Consider the following 17,498-nt stretch of genomic DNA (forward strand, 5'->3'; position numbering starts at 1 on the left):
CAGCTGCAGCCACATGATTAATATAGTGTGACTATGCCTGGCATGTTGATTTCCCTTGATGACAGAGTCCCATGTCTGTTCAGGGCAGAGTCAGAGCACAGAGTCAGAACACTGCCAACCCAGAGATCTGACCACCTGAATAGTGTTGCTGCCCCCCTCTTCCCAACATTCACTGGAAGCTCCCAACACTCACACCAAACTAGAGCCAGCCTTCTCTTCTATTCTATAATAGTTCTAGGTCATTCTAGAACACTCAAAGATAGACCTAGATCCTTTTAGAAGTGAATGTCTCTTCCTCATAAAAGTTCAGTTAAGAGTCTGACTTGTTTGAAAACAGCGGGATTCTCCCACAGCATCTGGCACAGCAGCAGCACACACACACACACACACACACACACACACACACACACACACACACACACACACACACACACACACACACTCACACACACACACACACACACACACACACACACACACACACACACACACACACACACACACACACACACACACACACACATATATACACACACACACACACACACACACACATACACACACACACACACACACACACACCAACCACAAAAACAAACTACTTTTAACTGCGAAATGCAAAATGATCACTTCAGAAACCATCCTTCAGCCATCTCTGTGCTCCCTCCCACCCTCTCCTCCCGTAGCCTCTATAACACCAGGGTTCTCCTCCCTCCCACCCTCTCCTCCCGTAGCCTCTATAACACCAGGGTTCTCCTCCCTCCCACCCTCTCCTCCCGTAGCTTCTATAACACCAGGGTTCTCCTCAAGCAACGCAAGAGTTGGCACTGCGCTATGTAAACATTACAAGATTCAACTATATATTTATGAATGTTAGAGTAACTGTCTTTGATTGGCAACAACATCGTTGTTAAAAAAGAAAATTAAAGTGAAGGTGTTCCTCAGAGTATCTTTTGAACATCTTGACAACACGAGTCAGGTTTTGATAAGGCAATCCAGTGCCACGCTGTTCAAACATCCTGAGGAGAACCCTGAACACGATGATGTTCATCCAGTCCACAGCCTCTTGTATAGACACCCATGTTATTCCAGATTTACACCCACACTGGGCCAGCCGGTGTGTGTGTGTGTGTGTGTGTGTGTGTGTGTGTGTGTGTGTGTGTGTGTGTGTGTGTGTGTGTGTGGGTGTGTGTGTTTGTGTGTGTGTGTGTGTTTATGTGTGTGGGTGTGTCTTCAAGCACAGGCAGCACGTATCCATAAATCTCCATCTTCAGGTTTTCAACTCTTCTCCAATCCATCAGAACAAGCAGAATGAACCAACGAAACAATCCTAAAACATCTTCTACTCTTCCTCCTCTCCTCCTCCTCTCTCTCCAGACTCTTACCATGGTGGCAGGCTCCGCTGGTACAGACTACAAGTAATAGAACAGACGGATGTACGGAAGGTCCAGTTCAGAGAGACTTCTTGTGACAGAGGGACAGTGACCAGCCACCAGCGATATCCCCTCCATAAGTAGTCTGGCATCATTTACTGAAAATGGTCAGGATTGGGCAAGAAGCCCCTGGCTTGGACTAGCACCAACCAATCACCTTCCTCCTCACTCTGCACCCCCCCACAGCCATAATATAACCCCCCCCCCCCCCCGCCCTCACCCCCGCAACAGACCTAATCCCCCCCCCCCCACCCCCACCCCAAGGACAAGCTTCAGTGACATTTAGCTCAGGCATTAGGTACTGGTTGGTTATTTTGGCAATGGATCAACTGGGCATCTAACAGCAGATGGACGGCCACACACACACACACACACACACACACTCACACGCACACACACACACACACGCCCCCCCCCTAGGACAGTGTTGTATGTGGGATGGGCTTGGGAGAAAGATGACAGATCATTGTATCAGGCACCTCTGTGTGTGTGGGTGTGTGTGTGTGTGTGTGTGTGTGTGTGTGTGGGTGGGTGGGTGTGTGTGTCTGTGTGTGTGTGTGTGTGTGTGTGTGTGTGTGTGTATGTGCATGCGCGTTAACCCATCTTTTAGCTTGCCACTCTGTCCTCACCACCTCTGACATGTCTTTGGACTGGTCATAGTAGTAATATGATCACTCACACACACACAAACACACACACACACACACACACACACACACACACACACACACACCATCAGTTAGTCTTGCTCTTCCTTCTCTCCTCGTTAAAAGCCAATACCCCTCCTCTCTCAACTGAGACATGAGACAACATCTCATTAACAATGTCTGAGACGTGTTCATCTGAGGTGTGACACTCCAACTTCATACCGCTGGGGAAATAAACATTTCATTTCATATTCCATTCTATTCTACGATCTGATCTGGTCTCATTAGAACAGGGCCACTACAGGGATAAAACACAAACGTTGGACCGTTTGGAAACACAGTCGGTACATATTACATATTTGTATTACTTTTTAAATATTTTTTTATTCATCAAACTATCAATTACCTCTCTCTACCTCTCCCCCCCCTCTCTCTCTCTCTACCCCATTTGTCTCCCTTCCTCTCCCTATCTCTTCTCTCTCTCTCTCTCTCTCTCTCTCTCTCTTTCTCACTCCCTCTCTCTCCTCTCTTCCCCTCTCACTTTCTTCCTTTCTCCTCTCTCTCTTTGTTCCCCTCTCTCTCTCTCTCTCTCTCTCTCTCTCTCTCCCCCACCTTCTCTCTGAGGGACAAACAGTGACCTTGTCAGTCACTAATCCCTGTCCTCCTCTCCCCCCTCGCCTGCTCTGGTTTCATCTAGTAATCCTTGGAGTGCTTGAGTTTCGTTGGCTTTGCAAATATATCTACTCCCAAGGCTCTGTCTCACTGTGGAATGGAGGCAATCATCTTACACACAGGCACACGCACATGTACACGCACACACACACTCACGCACGCACACACACACACACACACACACACACACACACACACACACACACACACACACACACTCACGCACGCACACACACACACACACACACACACACACACACACACACACACACACATTGAGGGGTAGAAGTATAGAAAAAGGAGAGAGAGGGAGATAGAGGGGTAGACATAGAGAATGAAGGAGAGAGGGAGATGGAGGGGTAGAAGTATAGAAGGAAGGAGATAGAGGGAGATGGAAGGGTAGAAGGATGCAATGAAGGAGATGAAGGGAGAGAGAGGGAATAAGGACATGTAGAGTGACGTGGCAGTGTCCAGCTGCTCTGGGGAGACTCAGGGCTTTATTTTCAGCCCCCGGCTGAAATAGTCAACAGAGGCGTGTTCATGACAATGAGCAGGTCAAGTGTCATTAGGTGCCCCGGAAAAAATAGGGCCTTGAAAATAGCACTGACAGTTCAGACACAACCCCCTAAGCACCCCCCCCCCCCCCCCCCCCCCCCGTCTGCCCCTGTGTTTGTGCCGAGACACAGCATTAAAATATAAGCCTCAGTTACGGTGTCCTGCGACTCGAGGCGCTGTCATCTACGCTGCCACGCTGTCATCACAGTCGCTGAGCTCTCCCCCCCGATCTAACAACACACCTGTTCCCCACATCATCTCCCTCTGTAAGTAGGGTGTCTAAACAGTCCACCCCCACCCTCTACAACCCCCCCTCCTTCCCTCGCTGCCCCCCCCCCCCCCCCCCCCACACACACCTTCTCTGGGGGCTCTGATGTCACCTCAGCCTGTCCAAGATTCTAATGTGTGTTTGATTGACAGCTCCAGCTGATACTTACGGCTCAAATCCCTTCTCTTCTTTTCTCCCTGCCTCTATTCCTATCCCCCCCCCCTCTCTCTCTCTCTCTGCCTCTCTCTCTCTCTCTCTCTCTCTCTCTCTCTCTCTGCTCTCTCTCTCTCTCTCTCTCTCTCTCTCTCTCTCTCTGCCTCTCCCTCTCTCTCTCTCTCTCTCCCTCTCTCTCTCTCTCTCTCTCTCTCTCTCTCTCTCCCACTCCTGCCTCCTCTTCTCTCTCTTTGTTTCCTCAAACACCTCCTCTCCTTCTCTTTTTACCCCACCTCTCCTCTCTCTCCTTCCCTCACCCTTCTTCTGTTTTACCCTGACCCCCAGCACCACCTCCTCCTCTCCTCCTTTCCTCCTCCTCTTTTCCTCACTCTATTCTTGGACATTCCTCAGAAGAGCAGCTGGCTGTCCAGAGCGTCCTCGTTCCAACCTAAATAAGGCCTCCACCCTTCCCTTTATATCCCTCCCTCCCTCCCTAATCCTTCCATCTATCTCTCTGTCCTCTCCCTCCATCGCTCTCTCCATCCCTCCCCTCCTCCTCCCCCCCCTCTCTCCACCCCTCCATCCCCCCCCCCCTCCGCCCTGCCCCCCCCCCCCTGGCTCCAGTCCTCTGGGACCGTGGGATGCCCATGTCCAAGAGTCAGATATTCAAAATAAGTATTTATAATACAGAGATGTTTTGATTAGTGTCATCGTTCCTCTAAGACTAGCTGTGTTCATCTCTCTCCAGTCTGTGGTACCATTCTGCTGGGAACCTTGACATTTGATTCAAATGATTATTTATTTGACTCATGTTGTTCGTTTATTGTTACCAGCTGTGGGTTGTGCATACACTGTACAGAAAGTATGTGATTTGTTCGAGCTTCAATAGAAATCTATGTTACGTATCTTTTGTATTATACAAGTTGATAACTTGTCTGAGATGGTCAATCGCCAGGGTTACAGGGTATATTCATTGTCAGGAGTATGGGGTATATTCATCGTCAGTGTTACAGAGTATATTCATTATCAGGGTAAACGGGCATGCAGAATGATTTTTGTTTATATATGAAGTGAGAAGGGCAGCAACTTTCTGATGGTCATGTGTCTTGGCTGGTCCAATCACTGGCCACCAGCCTCATTAACTACCCTACAGCCTTTTATTATTGTTTTATTACCTCACCTTTGGTTTGTGCTCTTTTGTAAAGTGTGTTAGGGTTAGGGTTAGGGTTATAAATATAGGGTTATAAATGCACTTTACTATAAATAAAGTTTAATTTTAATTGATTTGATGTAAATTCTAATCGGTTCTTTATGTGTGTGTGTGTGTGTGTATGTGTGTGTGTGAGTGTGTGTATGTGTGTGTGCGCGGTTGTGCGTGTTTGGGTGCCAGGTGTATTCCTGGCACGGCTTAACATAACGACAAGACAAACAGGTTTACACACTGCTGTGTGTGTTTATCTCTCTCTGGCCATGTGTGTGTGTGTGTGTGTGTGTATGTGTGTCTGTTTCAACCAGTTTATTGTAACCTGTTACAAAGCATCATAGAGGAACCTTATGATTACTATAAAAGGCTGTGTCTCTCTCTGATTGGACGATCAGCCACCAGGTCACAATGGCATGAGGAAGTAGGATTACAGGAAGGGGAAATCACAGCTTTATTGTTCCAGTAATGCACCTTCACTCATCACACCTGGCTCTGGGGACGAGGAGGAAAACACAGCTGCGCAGGTGAGAAGAGATTCTGCCATGTCTTTTAGTCAGACATGGTGTTAACTCAGTCAGAAACAAGGCTATTGTACAGTGTGTAGTAGTCTGTGATGTGGATATGTGGATAGTATGCAATAGGTGTGTGTGTGTGTGTGTGTGTGTGTGTGTGTGTGTGTGTGTGTGTGTGTTGTGGACTATATGTGTGTGTCTGTAGCCAAGCATGGGTCTTCTGTTCAACACACAACTTATTTATTTCTATTTCATATATTTATTTTTGCTATATTTATTAACACTGTGATTGTTTCTACTAGCTCACATGGAGAGGGATCTGATCTGTAGTCACTCCAAGAGGGGTCAAGGTCCAGAGGGAGCAGCAGAGACCTCTGGGTCCAGCTGTTTTGAGAACAGCCTAGAGTTCATCTGTGAGTTAATCCAGGAGACAGGCCCTGTGACTGGGGATGATGCCATGGGGAGAGGCCCTCAGGGTGGGGGTGACGCCACAGGGAGAGGCCCTCAGGGTGGGGGTGACGCCCCAGGGAGAGGCCCTCAGGGTGGGGGTGACGCCCCAGGGAGAGGCCCTCAGGGTGGGGGTGACACCCCAGGGAGAGGCCCTCAGGGTGGGGGTGACACCCCAGGGAGAGGCCCTCAGGGTGGGGGTGACGCCCCAGGGAGAGGCCCTCAGGGTGGGGGTGACGCCCCAGGGAGAGGCCCTCAGGGTGGGGGTGACACCCCAGGGAGAGGCCCTCAGGGTGGGGGTGACGCCCCAGGGAGAGGCCCTCAGGGTGGGGGTGACGCCCCAGGGAGAGGCCCTCTGGGTGGTGTGGAGGGTCTGGGTCAGGCTCCTGCTGTGGTGGTCCGACTGCCAGCCCAGTGCACCGTCCATCAGCTGAGACTGCGTCTCTGTATCCAGGTAACAAGATAGAGAGAAAATGTTTGCTTTTAATACTTTTATTTCCATTTATATTCTATTGCCTCATTCTGTGTTGCTGTTATGTGAATCACCTTGTGATTTAAAAGCACTTTGACTTAAGTTAGATTTGATTTGCTGTGCTATTCTGTGCTGTGCTGTGCTGTGCTATGCTATGCTGTGCCGGGCTGGGCCAGACTGAATTGAGCTGTTCTGTTGGGTACTGAGCTGAGCTGTGATGCTGTCATGCTGTGACACAGGCCCAGGAGAGAGGCTGCCACCCGGACCCGCTGGCACTCTTGGACCCTGACCGGTTCATCCTGCTCTATACCAAGGGAGACCACTGCTACGAGATCTACGATGACTACCAGGTAAGGCTGGAACTCCCTTTCTGTTATATACATCAATAAGGTGTCTTATAATCCTATCATCAATACATTCATGAATGAAGAAAGTACAGCATGAGCTAAACTGTCGTTATCACCAACAATCACACAGATGCTCTTTGGGTGTGTGTGTGGGGGGGGGGATATTTGACCAGGTCTCTCTCAATGAGACTAACCCAGATAAATAAAGGTTAAATTAAAAAAATAGCAACTGGAAAAGGGGAAGTTGATAGATATGAGAGTCAATGTCCAGGAAGTCATGTGGGTTTTAGAGACCTTTTAAGTGTTTTATTCTTCATCCCTTCATTCTTCATCCCTTTATCAGGTCCTGCGGACGCTGGACGTCCCGTGGTCACGTGGTGTTGGGGGCGTGGCCACCGCCAGGATAGTGGTATCACCGCCGCCCGGTGACACAGAGGAGAGGCGGAGCCTCCGCCGTACCCTGGTCTACTTGATTGGCCACGACATGGACACGCTGGCTGCTGATAGGCTGGGGGAGCTCAGCTTCACCCGGAGGAAGCTGGCGTCTCCGCGGAGGGAGGAGCTGAGGAGTCGGGACTTCCTGGCGTATGCCACAGAACCATGGACCACCTCTGCGCCTATCCCCCAGGTGGGATGTCTCCCTTCTATTCTATGTTCATATCACTCTGTGGATTCATTTATTTACACTTTATACATACAGACACATCCCATTGAGATTATATTGAATACTTTTCTATTTTCTCTTTTCTGAGAGATTTTGATAACAAGCATTTTTAAGGAGCCTTAAGAATGCTAAGTGTCCAACCTACTGTAGAGGCCCTCCAGGGGAGTGAACCCTCTTGGGGAGTTAACCCTCTGGGGGGATTTAACCCTATTGGGGAGTGAACCCTACTGGGGACTTAAGTAAGTAAGTAAGTAAAGCTTTATTTATATAGCGCCTTTCGTACATGAAATGCAACTCAAATAGCTTTTTTTCTTTTTTTTTATGAACCCTATTGAGGAGTTAACCCTCTTGGGGAGTTAACCTTCTTGGGGAGTGAACTCTCTTGAGAAGTTAACCTTGTTGGGGAGTTAACCTTCTTGGGGAGTGAACCCTCTTGGGGAGTGAACCTTCTTGGGGAGTGAACCCTCTTGGGGAGTGAACCCTCTTGGGGAGTTAACCCTCTTGGGGAGTGAACCCTCCAGGGGAGTTAAACCCTCTTGGAGAGTGAACCCTCTTGGGGTGTGAACCCTCCAGGGGAGTGAACCTCTTGGGGAGTGGACCTCTTGGGGAGTTAACCTCGCTACACATTTGCTACATTACAAAACGTTATAGTCCCCCTCCCCCCCCTCCCCAAGGAACACCAAGATCAGCGTAGCAGGAGGCTCTCTGTGGTCTTCTACCACCCTGATGCCGCTGGCAGCCTAACCTTGAAGGTGGAGCTCCACATCACGCCTGGCAAGCTGTTCACCTTTTACAAGACGGTCCTGGCCGAACAACAGGTCCAGTGGGATTCTGGTGATGTGGTTCTGAAGGTGATGGATTGATTGATGGATGGATGGATGGGTAGATGGATAGATAGATGGATGGATTGGTTGATTGGTTGATTGGTTGATGTGAACATCTCTCCTCTGCTGTCCCCTCAGGTGTGGGGCAGAGAGGAGTTCCTCTCCGGAAACTTCCCCCTCTCTGCCTTCCTGTGGGTGCGGCAGTGTCTGAGGACGCAGCAGGACCTGCACCTGTCTGTGTTCCCTGTGGCGCAGCTCTGTGAGGAGGACACAGCCCTGGGGGTAGACTGGCCGCTGGTGGACAGTTTCACAGGCCTCTCGAGCTCCCACACGGAGCTCTGCCTCAGGAACCAGGAGGTGGATGACATCGTGATGATCTCACTGTGGGACTGTGACAGGAGGTTCAGGGTCAAGCTGCTGGGGTTCGACATCCCCCAGCCCCCCTCGCCCCCCTCCAGCTCCAAACCCCCCCTGGCCGTCTACGTAGAGGCTTCTATCCTCTACGGCTGCAAGGTCTCAGATCTCATCTCATCTCACCTCATCTAATCTAATCTAATTGAGATCTATATATTTGACCAAAACTGCTTTTTTGAACTCCTAATGATGAGTCCAAACTTTGTTTATATCAGTGTAGGCTGGTGGAGGTAGACATGGGAGGACGGGCTCATTGTAATGCATGGAATGGAATGAATAATGATATCTCATTCCTTCCAAGCAGTACAATGAACCCGTCCTCTGATTTCTACCTCGGCCAGCCTCTCCTGGTTTAGATCTATAAATATTTATTTGTCATTGTGAAATAATGTACTGTGTTTATTTTATTCTGTGCTATAATGTCTGGGATGAATACTTGTGAGCCCAAAAGAAAATCCTGAACTAAACATTTGACCTTTGATCTGTGCTCAGGTGCTGTCCTCCGTGTGTTCCGTGTCCAAGCCCTTCTCAGATGAGGTCCTGTGGAACCAGTGGCTGGAGTTCGACGTGCTCCTCAGCGAACTTCCTCGCGGAGCCAAGCTCGGCTTCACCATCATCGCCTGCGGCCAGGACACCAACCCCCCAGCCAAGGAGTCCTTCAGGTCCCCAGACCTCCAGAGAGGGGTAGGGGGAGGAGCGGGGAGGCAGCAGGGTCCCCTAGGTCCAGGTCCTGGCCCGGGGAAAGTGCTGTACTTTGTGAACCTTCTGCTGATGGACCACCGGGCTCTGCTGCGCCAGGGGCCTCACACTCTACACATGTGGAGCTTCGCAGAACTCGAAGAGGAGACATTCACCTACCAGGCGGACAAGCTCTCCTCCTCCACCAACCCTGATGTGGCCGACGCCATGGCCATCAGCTTCCTGCTCGACCGCTACAGCTTCCCCGTGGTCCTCCCGCGTAGCCCCTCCTCCCCTGTAGACACGGCTCTCTCCCCCGCCTCACCCCTCTCCCCCGCTTCACCCCTCTCCCCCGCTTCACCCCTCTCTCCCACCTCACATCCTTACAGTCTCTCCCCCCACCCTCCACACTCAAGCCAGTCCCCCATCTCACCCACCCTCAACCTCCCATCCCCCTCCTCATCCCCATCCAGCCTCTCCACCTCAGAACCCCTCCTCAGAGCTCCCTCCCCCATGGGGACAGACAGAGGACGTCTGCGGAGGTTCAGGGAGGAGAGCGTTCGCTATGCCTCCAACCTGCCTCAGTTCCTGCGCAGCATTGATTGGCTGAGGCCCAGCGTGGTCCAGGATGTCCATTGGCTCCTCGACCAATGGGACGCCAAGGATCTGGAGGTGCTTGCATGTGTGTGTGTGTGTGTGTGTGTGTGTGTGTGTGCGTGTGCATGCATGTGTGTGCATGTGTGTGTGTGTGTGTTTGTGTGTGTACATGTGTACATATGTTCATGCATGTCTGTTTGTGTGTGTGTGTGTGTGTGTGTGTCTGTATTTCTGTATGTCTCTATCTATCCCCAGGTGTGTGTGGCTCTGGAGCTGCTGAGTGTGGACTTTGCAGATGAGGTTGTGCGGAGACTGGCAGTCCAGCGGCTGGAGAGTCTGACCAACGACGAGGTCCTGAGGTACCTACTGCAACTGGTCCAGGTAAGAGAGAGGGGGAGCTTCCCACGGCGGTCAGAACTGCAGAATCACTCACCATCTTCCGTCAGAAGATGGGCTACACCTTAACTACTCCTCCTGAGACTTCTACTACCCCCCAGCACTGTGTCTCCAGAGACACCTGCTTCCCCCTATACTGTGTAATGAAAATCTTTCTTCTTCTATCACGACGACTGCCAATGGCCGCTGGCCTGAGCTAGATCACTCTTCCTGCTATGACTGGTGGATTGATGATTCACTTGCTTAGTCAAATGTATTGATTGTAAGTTGCTTTGGGATAAGGTGTCTGCTAAATGCCCAAAATGTCAATGTAAATGCAAAAATGTAATGTAAAGATGGGTGAGAGAGCTGGAATCTATCTGTTTTTACTACCAAACTCTTGAATCTCCTGGTGAAGCACTCGCCTTCCACCTGCTCTACAACTCCCTCTAAAAGTACTTTTCTGACCTGGACTTCATTGGTAATTCAGCCTCCGCTGTGTTACTGTTTTGATTTAGTTTAGCTTATTTGGTTTAGAGAAGGACAGTGTGCACATGCATTAATTGTCTACAGGAAACAAGAAGATGCATCAGATTTAGCAAGAAACTAATTTCCATCTGTCGTCCTTGATGGACTCAAGCAGTTAAATTACATGTTAAATCACAAGCAGACTCCACTTGCTTATTGCGGCTTGTTCTGCTGACGAATAGTGTGTTTTGGAAGGTGTTTTGGATTCTGTGGGTCCTGGTGCTGGTCCTGGTGCTGGTACTGATGTTGGCTGGTTTCAAGCTTGTGGTTGGGTTTTGGCTGGCTGTGTATACCATCTGTGGTAGTTTTATGAACGTTGTGATTCTTGATGGTCTTTTTGCTGCTACAAAGACATTTCTATTTTGCTACTCTTTACTTATGGATGTTACTGTACTGGATATCTGGGCTCAACTTAATACTGGAACACATCTCCTTTTAAATCCCCTTCAGCTTCAGCAAAGGAGCTGGCCCTCTCGCTCACAAATTGTAATTCTGAAAACATGGTTAGTTTAAAATGTGGCTTATGTCAACCTAGGTGTATAGATATTATGGACAGGTAAGGGTGCACTTGCAAAATGGGCCTTGGTCTCGTGTGTTTTCCCCTGTATAAATGAAGGTTAAATAAATCTGGAGACCACTGTGCAAGGATCTGAGATCAGTATTGTTGTTGTCTCTCCTCTTTCTCTCATCTCTCTCCTCTCTCGTCTCTCTCTCCTCTCTCTCTTCTTCTCAGACTCTGAAGGTGGAGCCGTACCATGACAGCTTCCTGGCGCGTTTCCTGATCCGGCGAGCACTGAGAGTGAGTGATCTCTTCCTCTAATCTGTAAACATGCCAGATAGCCTTTAGATCAGCAGGCAAACACAGCCTTGATGTCATTTAAAGTTAGGGTTAGCACCAATGGTGGGAAATGGATGTAACTTCTTCATACATTTTAATGCACATAAGATAGATCTACAATAGATTAGTAATTCTAGAATATATTGTTGCTGTTAAAACATCAATCCATCCTCTCCCTGTCCTGTCCTCCAGAGCAAGAGGATCGGCCACTTCTTCTTCTGGTATGTCCGCAGCGAGGTGGCAGGGTGTCCGTACTTCCGTCAGCGCATGGCCGTGGTTCTGGAGGCTTATCTACTGGGCTGTGGACCGGTCATGCTGGAAAACTTCTCTAAACAGGTACCAGACCAGCTGGAGAACTTCTCTAAACAGGTACCCCACTCTTAGAAAACATTGTAAAAGGGTCCTTAATTTGTCCCCATGAAAGGTGAACCCTTTGAACCTTTGTTAGATGTACACCCATTTTGGGTTCCATGTAGCCGTTTTCTCAGAAGGTTCTAAATGGAACCCAAAAGGGTTCTACATTGAACCCAAAATGGTTCCCCTAAGAGTGCAGATCTGCTGGAGAACTTCTCTCAACAGGTACCAGAACATGATACAGGAGAAGCAGGATACTGAGAAGACTTCATCCTTTATGGTCCTTGTATTGTTGGCCCATCCATGGAAATAAATCCTTGCCCTCTATTTCACTCATCCTCGATGGTTTTCGATAGTTATTCTGGCATTGTTGCATTGATGTTGTGGCTGAATGTGTTTTCAAAAGTATGATCTGATGAATTCCATCAATTGGCCAATCAGGTGCAGGCAGTGGAGGCTCTACAGGAAGTGGCCAACACGGTGAAGACACTCTACCCTGACAAGACCGACTTCCCACCCACAGGTTGCGTCACCTTTACAGTTTTTTATTTTAATGTTATTGTACCTTTATTTATCCAGACAGGTTCAATTAAGAACAAATTCTTATTTACAAAGACGACCTGGCCAGTGGCGATATCTCTACATTATGTGTTAATGTTAGGTGTTAGGTGTTAAGGCTGTTCCTGACTGCTCCTCTCCCCCAGCGACCCAGAGACTCCAGGAGCTTCTACAGAGATCCAACCTGCCCCCAGAATTCCTGGTGCCCTTTGACCCCCGCATCAGAGCTGGGACCATCCTGGTGAGGGCTGCAATGTGTGTGTATGTGTGTGTATGTGTGTGTATATGTATGTGTGTGTGTGTGTGTGTGTGTGTGTATATGTGTGTGTATATGTGTGTGTGTGTGTTTGTGTGTGAGACTCAACAACATATTGTACAAACTAACCAATCCCCTTCTCTCCTGGTTTCTCACCAATCCCCTGCTCCCCTGGTTTCTCACCAATCCCCTGCTCTTGTGGTTTCTGACCAATCCCCTCCACAGCTAGACAAGTGTAAGATCATGGCCTCTAAGAAGAAGCCTCTGTGGCTGGAGTTCAGCTGTGTGGCTAGCCCAACCCCCCCCGGCCACCATGGTACCCCCGACCTCCCCGCTGCCCCTCCTATTGGCATCATCTTCAAAAAGGGAGACGACCTGAGACAGGACATGCTGGTGATCCAGGTGAGACAGGACATGCTGGTGATCCAGGTAAAGGAGTTTGTCACTGCAGAACAATCTGGAAACATGATCTCTGATGTAGAGGAAGGATACTGGCCTCTGCATCTGCTCTATTGATTGCCCCTCTAGAGACAAACTATCACCTGCAACCACTTAAATAAGTAAGTAGCCTAACGGCCCTTAGGGCTGGAGCCTATCTCCTGTTTCTGTAGCGTGAGGCGGCTTGATGTACAAGTACACCCCCTGGACATGACACTGGTATGTCGCAGGGTCTTGCAACCACTTACATCTAGAGTATACCTGTGGAGGGATACGTTGTCGTTATCCTTGATGATGTTGTTGTTATTGTTATTGTTGACGTGTTTGTGCTATTATTATTGTGGTCTGCAGACTCTGGTGGTGATGGATTCTATCTGGCAGGAGAAAGCTCTGGACCTTAACCTGGTCCCCTACGGCTGCATCTCCACAGGACACAACATTGGTAATTAACCTAACTCTAACCTAACTCTAACCTAACTCTAATCTGACTCTAACCTGACTCTACACTAACTCTAACCTAACTCTAACCAGTCACAACTTTGGTAACTAACCTAACTCTAAGCAGTTTATACAGTCACAACATTGCTTAATAATAATCGGGGGCACATTTCCATTTCAACAAAGAATCATAGCTTTTCTATATGAGGCAGCAGACTGTCGGATTCCTCTTGGGAATGCCACATAATTATGTTGTAGGTATTATAGAGAGTGTATGTGTGTGTGTGTGTCAGGTATGATAGAGATAGTGAGGGATGCCGTGACCATCGCAGCGGTCCAGAGGAGTCAGGGGGGAACGACAGGAGCTTTCAGGAACGACGCCCTGTTTGAGTGGCTGAAGGGGAAGTGCCCTCTGCAGGAGATAGTAAGTATCACTCCTGTCTCTCTGTCTGTCTCTGTCGCTTCCTCTCTCTCTCTTCCTCTCTCTCTTTCTCTTTGTCTGTCTTGTCAGTCTGTCTTTTGATCTCTGTGTATTTGTCTCATCATCATCATCATCATCATCATCTTCATCATCATCATCATCATCATCATCATCAACATCATCATTATCAGCACTACAAGGCGATGGAGCGGTTTGTTAACTCCTGTGCAGGCTACTGCGTAGCAACGTACGTTCTCGGAATAGGAGACCGCCACAATGACAACATCATGATCACTGACCAAGGTAAGACCTACGATGACATCATCATGACCCCTGACCCAACGATGGCATCATCATGACCCCTGAACCAACAAAGAAATCATCATGACGACTGTTTTGATACCACTCCTCATTCCATTCCATGAACCCAACATAAAGCATCACATTTTGGATCAAAACCGGAACAGTATCTAATGATCATGTTAGCAACTATAGAGATGGGACCCACACACATCTAGTGTACATTCAGAGCTATCTACCAACACAGATGCTTCTATTGATATCAATAGTCTTATGTTATGTTCCATTTTATAAGGAAAGAAACTGTAAGCTGTAAAGTGTAACCCTTAACCAGTCAAATATGACAGCTCTAGCTTCAGTGACTGGTACAGTGCATATTAAACAGTCTTGTGTGTGATGTGTGTATTCAACAGTGTTGTGTGTGTGAGTGAAGTGTGTATTGAATGGAGTTGTGATATGTTCTGCCTCCCTAGGGAACCTGTTCCATATCGACTTTGGTCATATCCTGGGGAACAGGAAGCACTTCATGGGGGTCAGCAGGGAACGTGTCCCATTCGTCCTCACACCGGACTTCCTGTATGTCATGGGCAGGGTCAAAGGTCGCTCCAGTCTCTACTTCCAGCGCTTCAGGGTCAGTAATCTGGTTATAGTGTGTGTGTATGTATGTGTGTGTGTGTGTGTGTGTGTGTGTGTGTGTGTGTGTGTGTGGGTGCATGCCTGCATGCGTGTGTGTGTGTGGGTGCATGCCTGCCTGTGTGTGTGTGTGTCTTTATGAGTGTGTGTGAGTGTGTGTGTGTGTGTGTTTGTGTGTGAGTGCGTGCATGCATGTGTATGTGTGTGTGTGTGTGTGTGTGTGCGTGTGTGTGTGTGTGCCTGTGTGTGTGTGTGTGTGTGTGTGTGCATGTGTGTGTGCTTGTGTGTGTAACTCTGGTCTCCCCCACCCTCCAGGACACCTGTACCCAGGCCTACCTGTCTCTGCGCTCCCACTCCCGTCTGCTGGTCACCCTCTTCTCCCTCATGCTGCTGACAGGCATCCCTGAACTCAGCACTGCAGAGGACATGCGTTACCTCAGAGAGGCACTGCAGGTACACACACACACACACACACGCACGCGGGCACACACACACACACACACACACACACACACACACACATTGCAGCCCTCACCAGGATGGTCCCAGCTCTGATGCAGGGGTCAAAGGGCACCAGGAATTCTGGGGGCAGGTTGGGTCTCTGTAGAAGCTCCTGGAGTCTCTGGGTCGCTGGGGGAGAGGAGCAGTCAGGAACAGCCTTAACACCTAATGCCTAACATTAACACATAATCTTAACATCTAACCTTAACCCTAACCCTAACCCTAACCATTAACAAAATTATAGTTTTAATTAAGTTTTGAAGCTATACAGTATTTGTTTACACACACACACAGGGATCCCTGAGCTCAGTGCTGCATAGGACATATTCCACCACAGGGAGGCGCTGTAGGTACCAGTCTCTCCTACTAGGGAGTTTGTAAGACTGTGAGAGACAATAAGTGCCTCTGATCAGGACTACCCTCAGAAAACACATTGTTTCAGAAGAGTTTTGTGATTACCACTATAGCTGCAGTACAAAGTTGTGTTGTGATGATTGTGTGTGTGTGTTGACTGTGTGTGTGTGTGTGTGTGTGTGTGTGTGTGTGTGTGTGTGTGTGTGTGTGCAGGAGGACCGTAGTGAGGGCGAGGCCAGGGAACACTTCCTCCAGCAGATCTCCCTGTGTGAGCAGCTGGGCTGGACCGTTCAGGCTAACTGGTGGATCCACATGGTCGCTGGCATCAAATAATATCTGTGTGTGTGTGTGTGTGCGTGCGTGCGTATGGTCAATAACACCAGCTATTGAAAACTCGTCTCTGGACTGATATAGGTTGTTAATTGTTTTAGAACCTTTTCGTTATATCTTCTTGACTACAGAATGTAGACAATCACAGGTTCACAGTCCTGGACATAATGAATATGAAGTTTGACATCCTATTTCCACCCTGACATGGTCCAGCTGAGGTGTTGATTAGCATTAATGGGTTCAACAGTATGTCAACAATGTCCTCCATCTTTAATGATGTCAACAATGTCTCTTTAATGATGTCAACAATGTCCTCCATCTTTAATGATGTCAACAATGTCTCTTTAATGATGCCAATAATGGCCCCTTAATGATGTCAACAATGTCCCCATAATGATGTCAACAATGTCTCTTTAATGATGTCAATAATGGCCCTTTAATGATGTTAACAATGTCCTCCATCTTTAATGATGTCAACAATGTCTCTTTAATGATGTCAATAATGGCCCTTTAATGATGTCAACAATGTCTCTTTAATGATGTCAACAATGTCTCTTTAATGATGTCAATAATGGCCCTATAATGATGTCAACAATGTCTCTTTAATGATGTCAATAATGGCCCTTTAATTGCGTCAATAATGTCTCTTTAACTCATAGGAGCCAACGGACCCCGATGTGCATCCGAAGTGATATAAAGAGTTTACCTCGATCAATTCTCTTCATCGATATCAAATTTTTTTCACAACTTTGCATGCTATACGATGCCACCATTTTTTTCCAGAGACGGTAAACACGGCCTAAGTCACATCCAGTTTTCTCCAACTGGAGAATGTTTCAACGCCGAATTTCCATACCATTGGTCGGCCAACCCAAAAAAATCCCAAAAAAAGAAAAAAAAGAAAAAAGAAATCTGATACATGAGAAAGGTCAAAGGTCAAAGATGGTGCCAACATATCTCCAAATGGCCTAAACATATAGGTGTCCGCCTAAACATACCTGTACTAAAACAGGTACAAAGTTGCATTTGCTCACATTACTAGCATCGACTTTGGCACAAGTACTAATAAGACCCTGGAGTACTGATTCCTAGATGATTTGGGCTTCGTTATCAGGTTTCCAAGGTGATATTCACTGTAAAAGCTGTTGTTTTTTTAGGCGGAGACTGAATTTGAGATGTTTTATAATGTTCTAGCTCTATTTGCTCTGACTCAGTAACATAGATTTTGATTCTGACACTTCTACAGCCACCCCACAGGTGTTAGCTTTCATTTGATAACAATATCAT

General features: G+C 48.2%; 1 protein-coding gene across 1 annotated transcript; it reads left to right on the plus strand.

The window, feature by feature from the left end:
• Positions 1 to 5,896: 5,896 nt before the first annotated feature.
• On the plus strand, positions 5,897 to 16,214 carry LOC308160281 (phosphatidylinositol 4,5-bisphosphate 3-kinase catalytic subunit gamma isoform; the record flags this gene model as incomplete). The annotated part of the gene is made up of 20 exons (XM_080534199.1): positions 5,897 to 6,217; positions 6,274 to 6,345; positions 6,603 to 6,713; positions 7,054 to 7,338; positions 8,049 to 8,225; positions 8,337 to 8,711; positions 9,105 to 9,570; positions 9,778 to 9,962; positions 10,143 to 10,268; positions 11,524 to 11,589; positions 11,821 to 11,964; positions 12,424 to 12,505; positions 12,687 to 12,781; positions 13,022 to 13,198; positions 13,586 to 13,676; positions 13,966 to 14,096; positions 14,285 to 14,396; positions 14,867 to 15,024; positions 15,342 to 15,479; positions 16,095 to 16,214. The coding sequence occupies 20 exons, from the start codon at positions 5,897 to 5,899 to the stop codon at positions 16,212 to 16,214; spliced, it is 3,432 nt and encodes a 1,143-aa protein (XP_080390325.1).
• Between the last annotated feature and the right edge of the window lie 1,284 nt (positions 16,215 to 17,498).

This window comes from Nansenia antarctica (assembly GCF_963989245.1).
Source record: "Nansenia antarctica genome assembly, chromosome: 6".
Lineage (NCBI taxonomy): Eukaryota > Metazoa > Chordata > Actinopteri > Argentiniformes > Microstomatidae > Nansenia > Nansenia antarctica.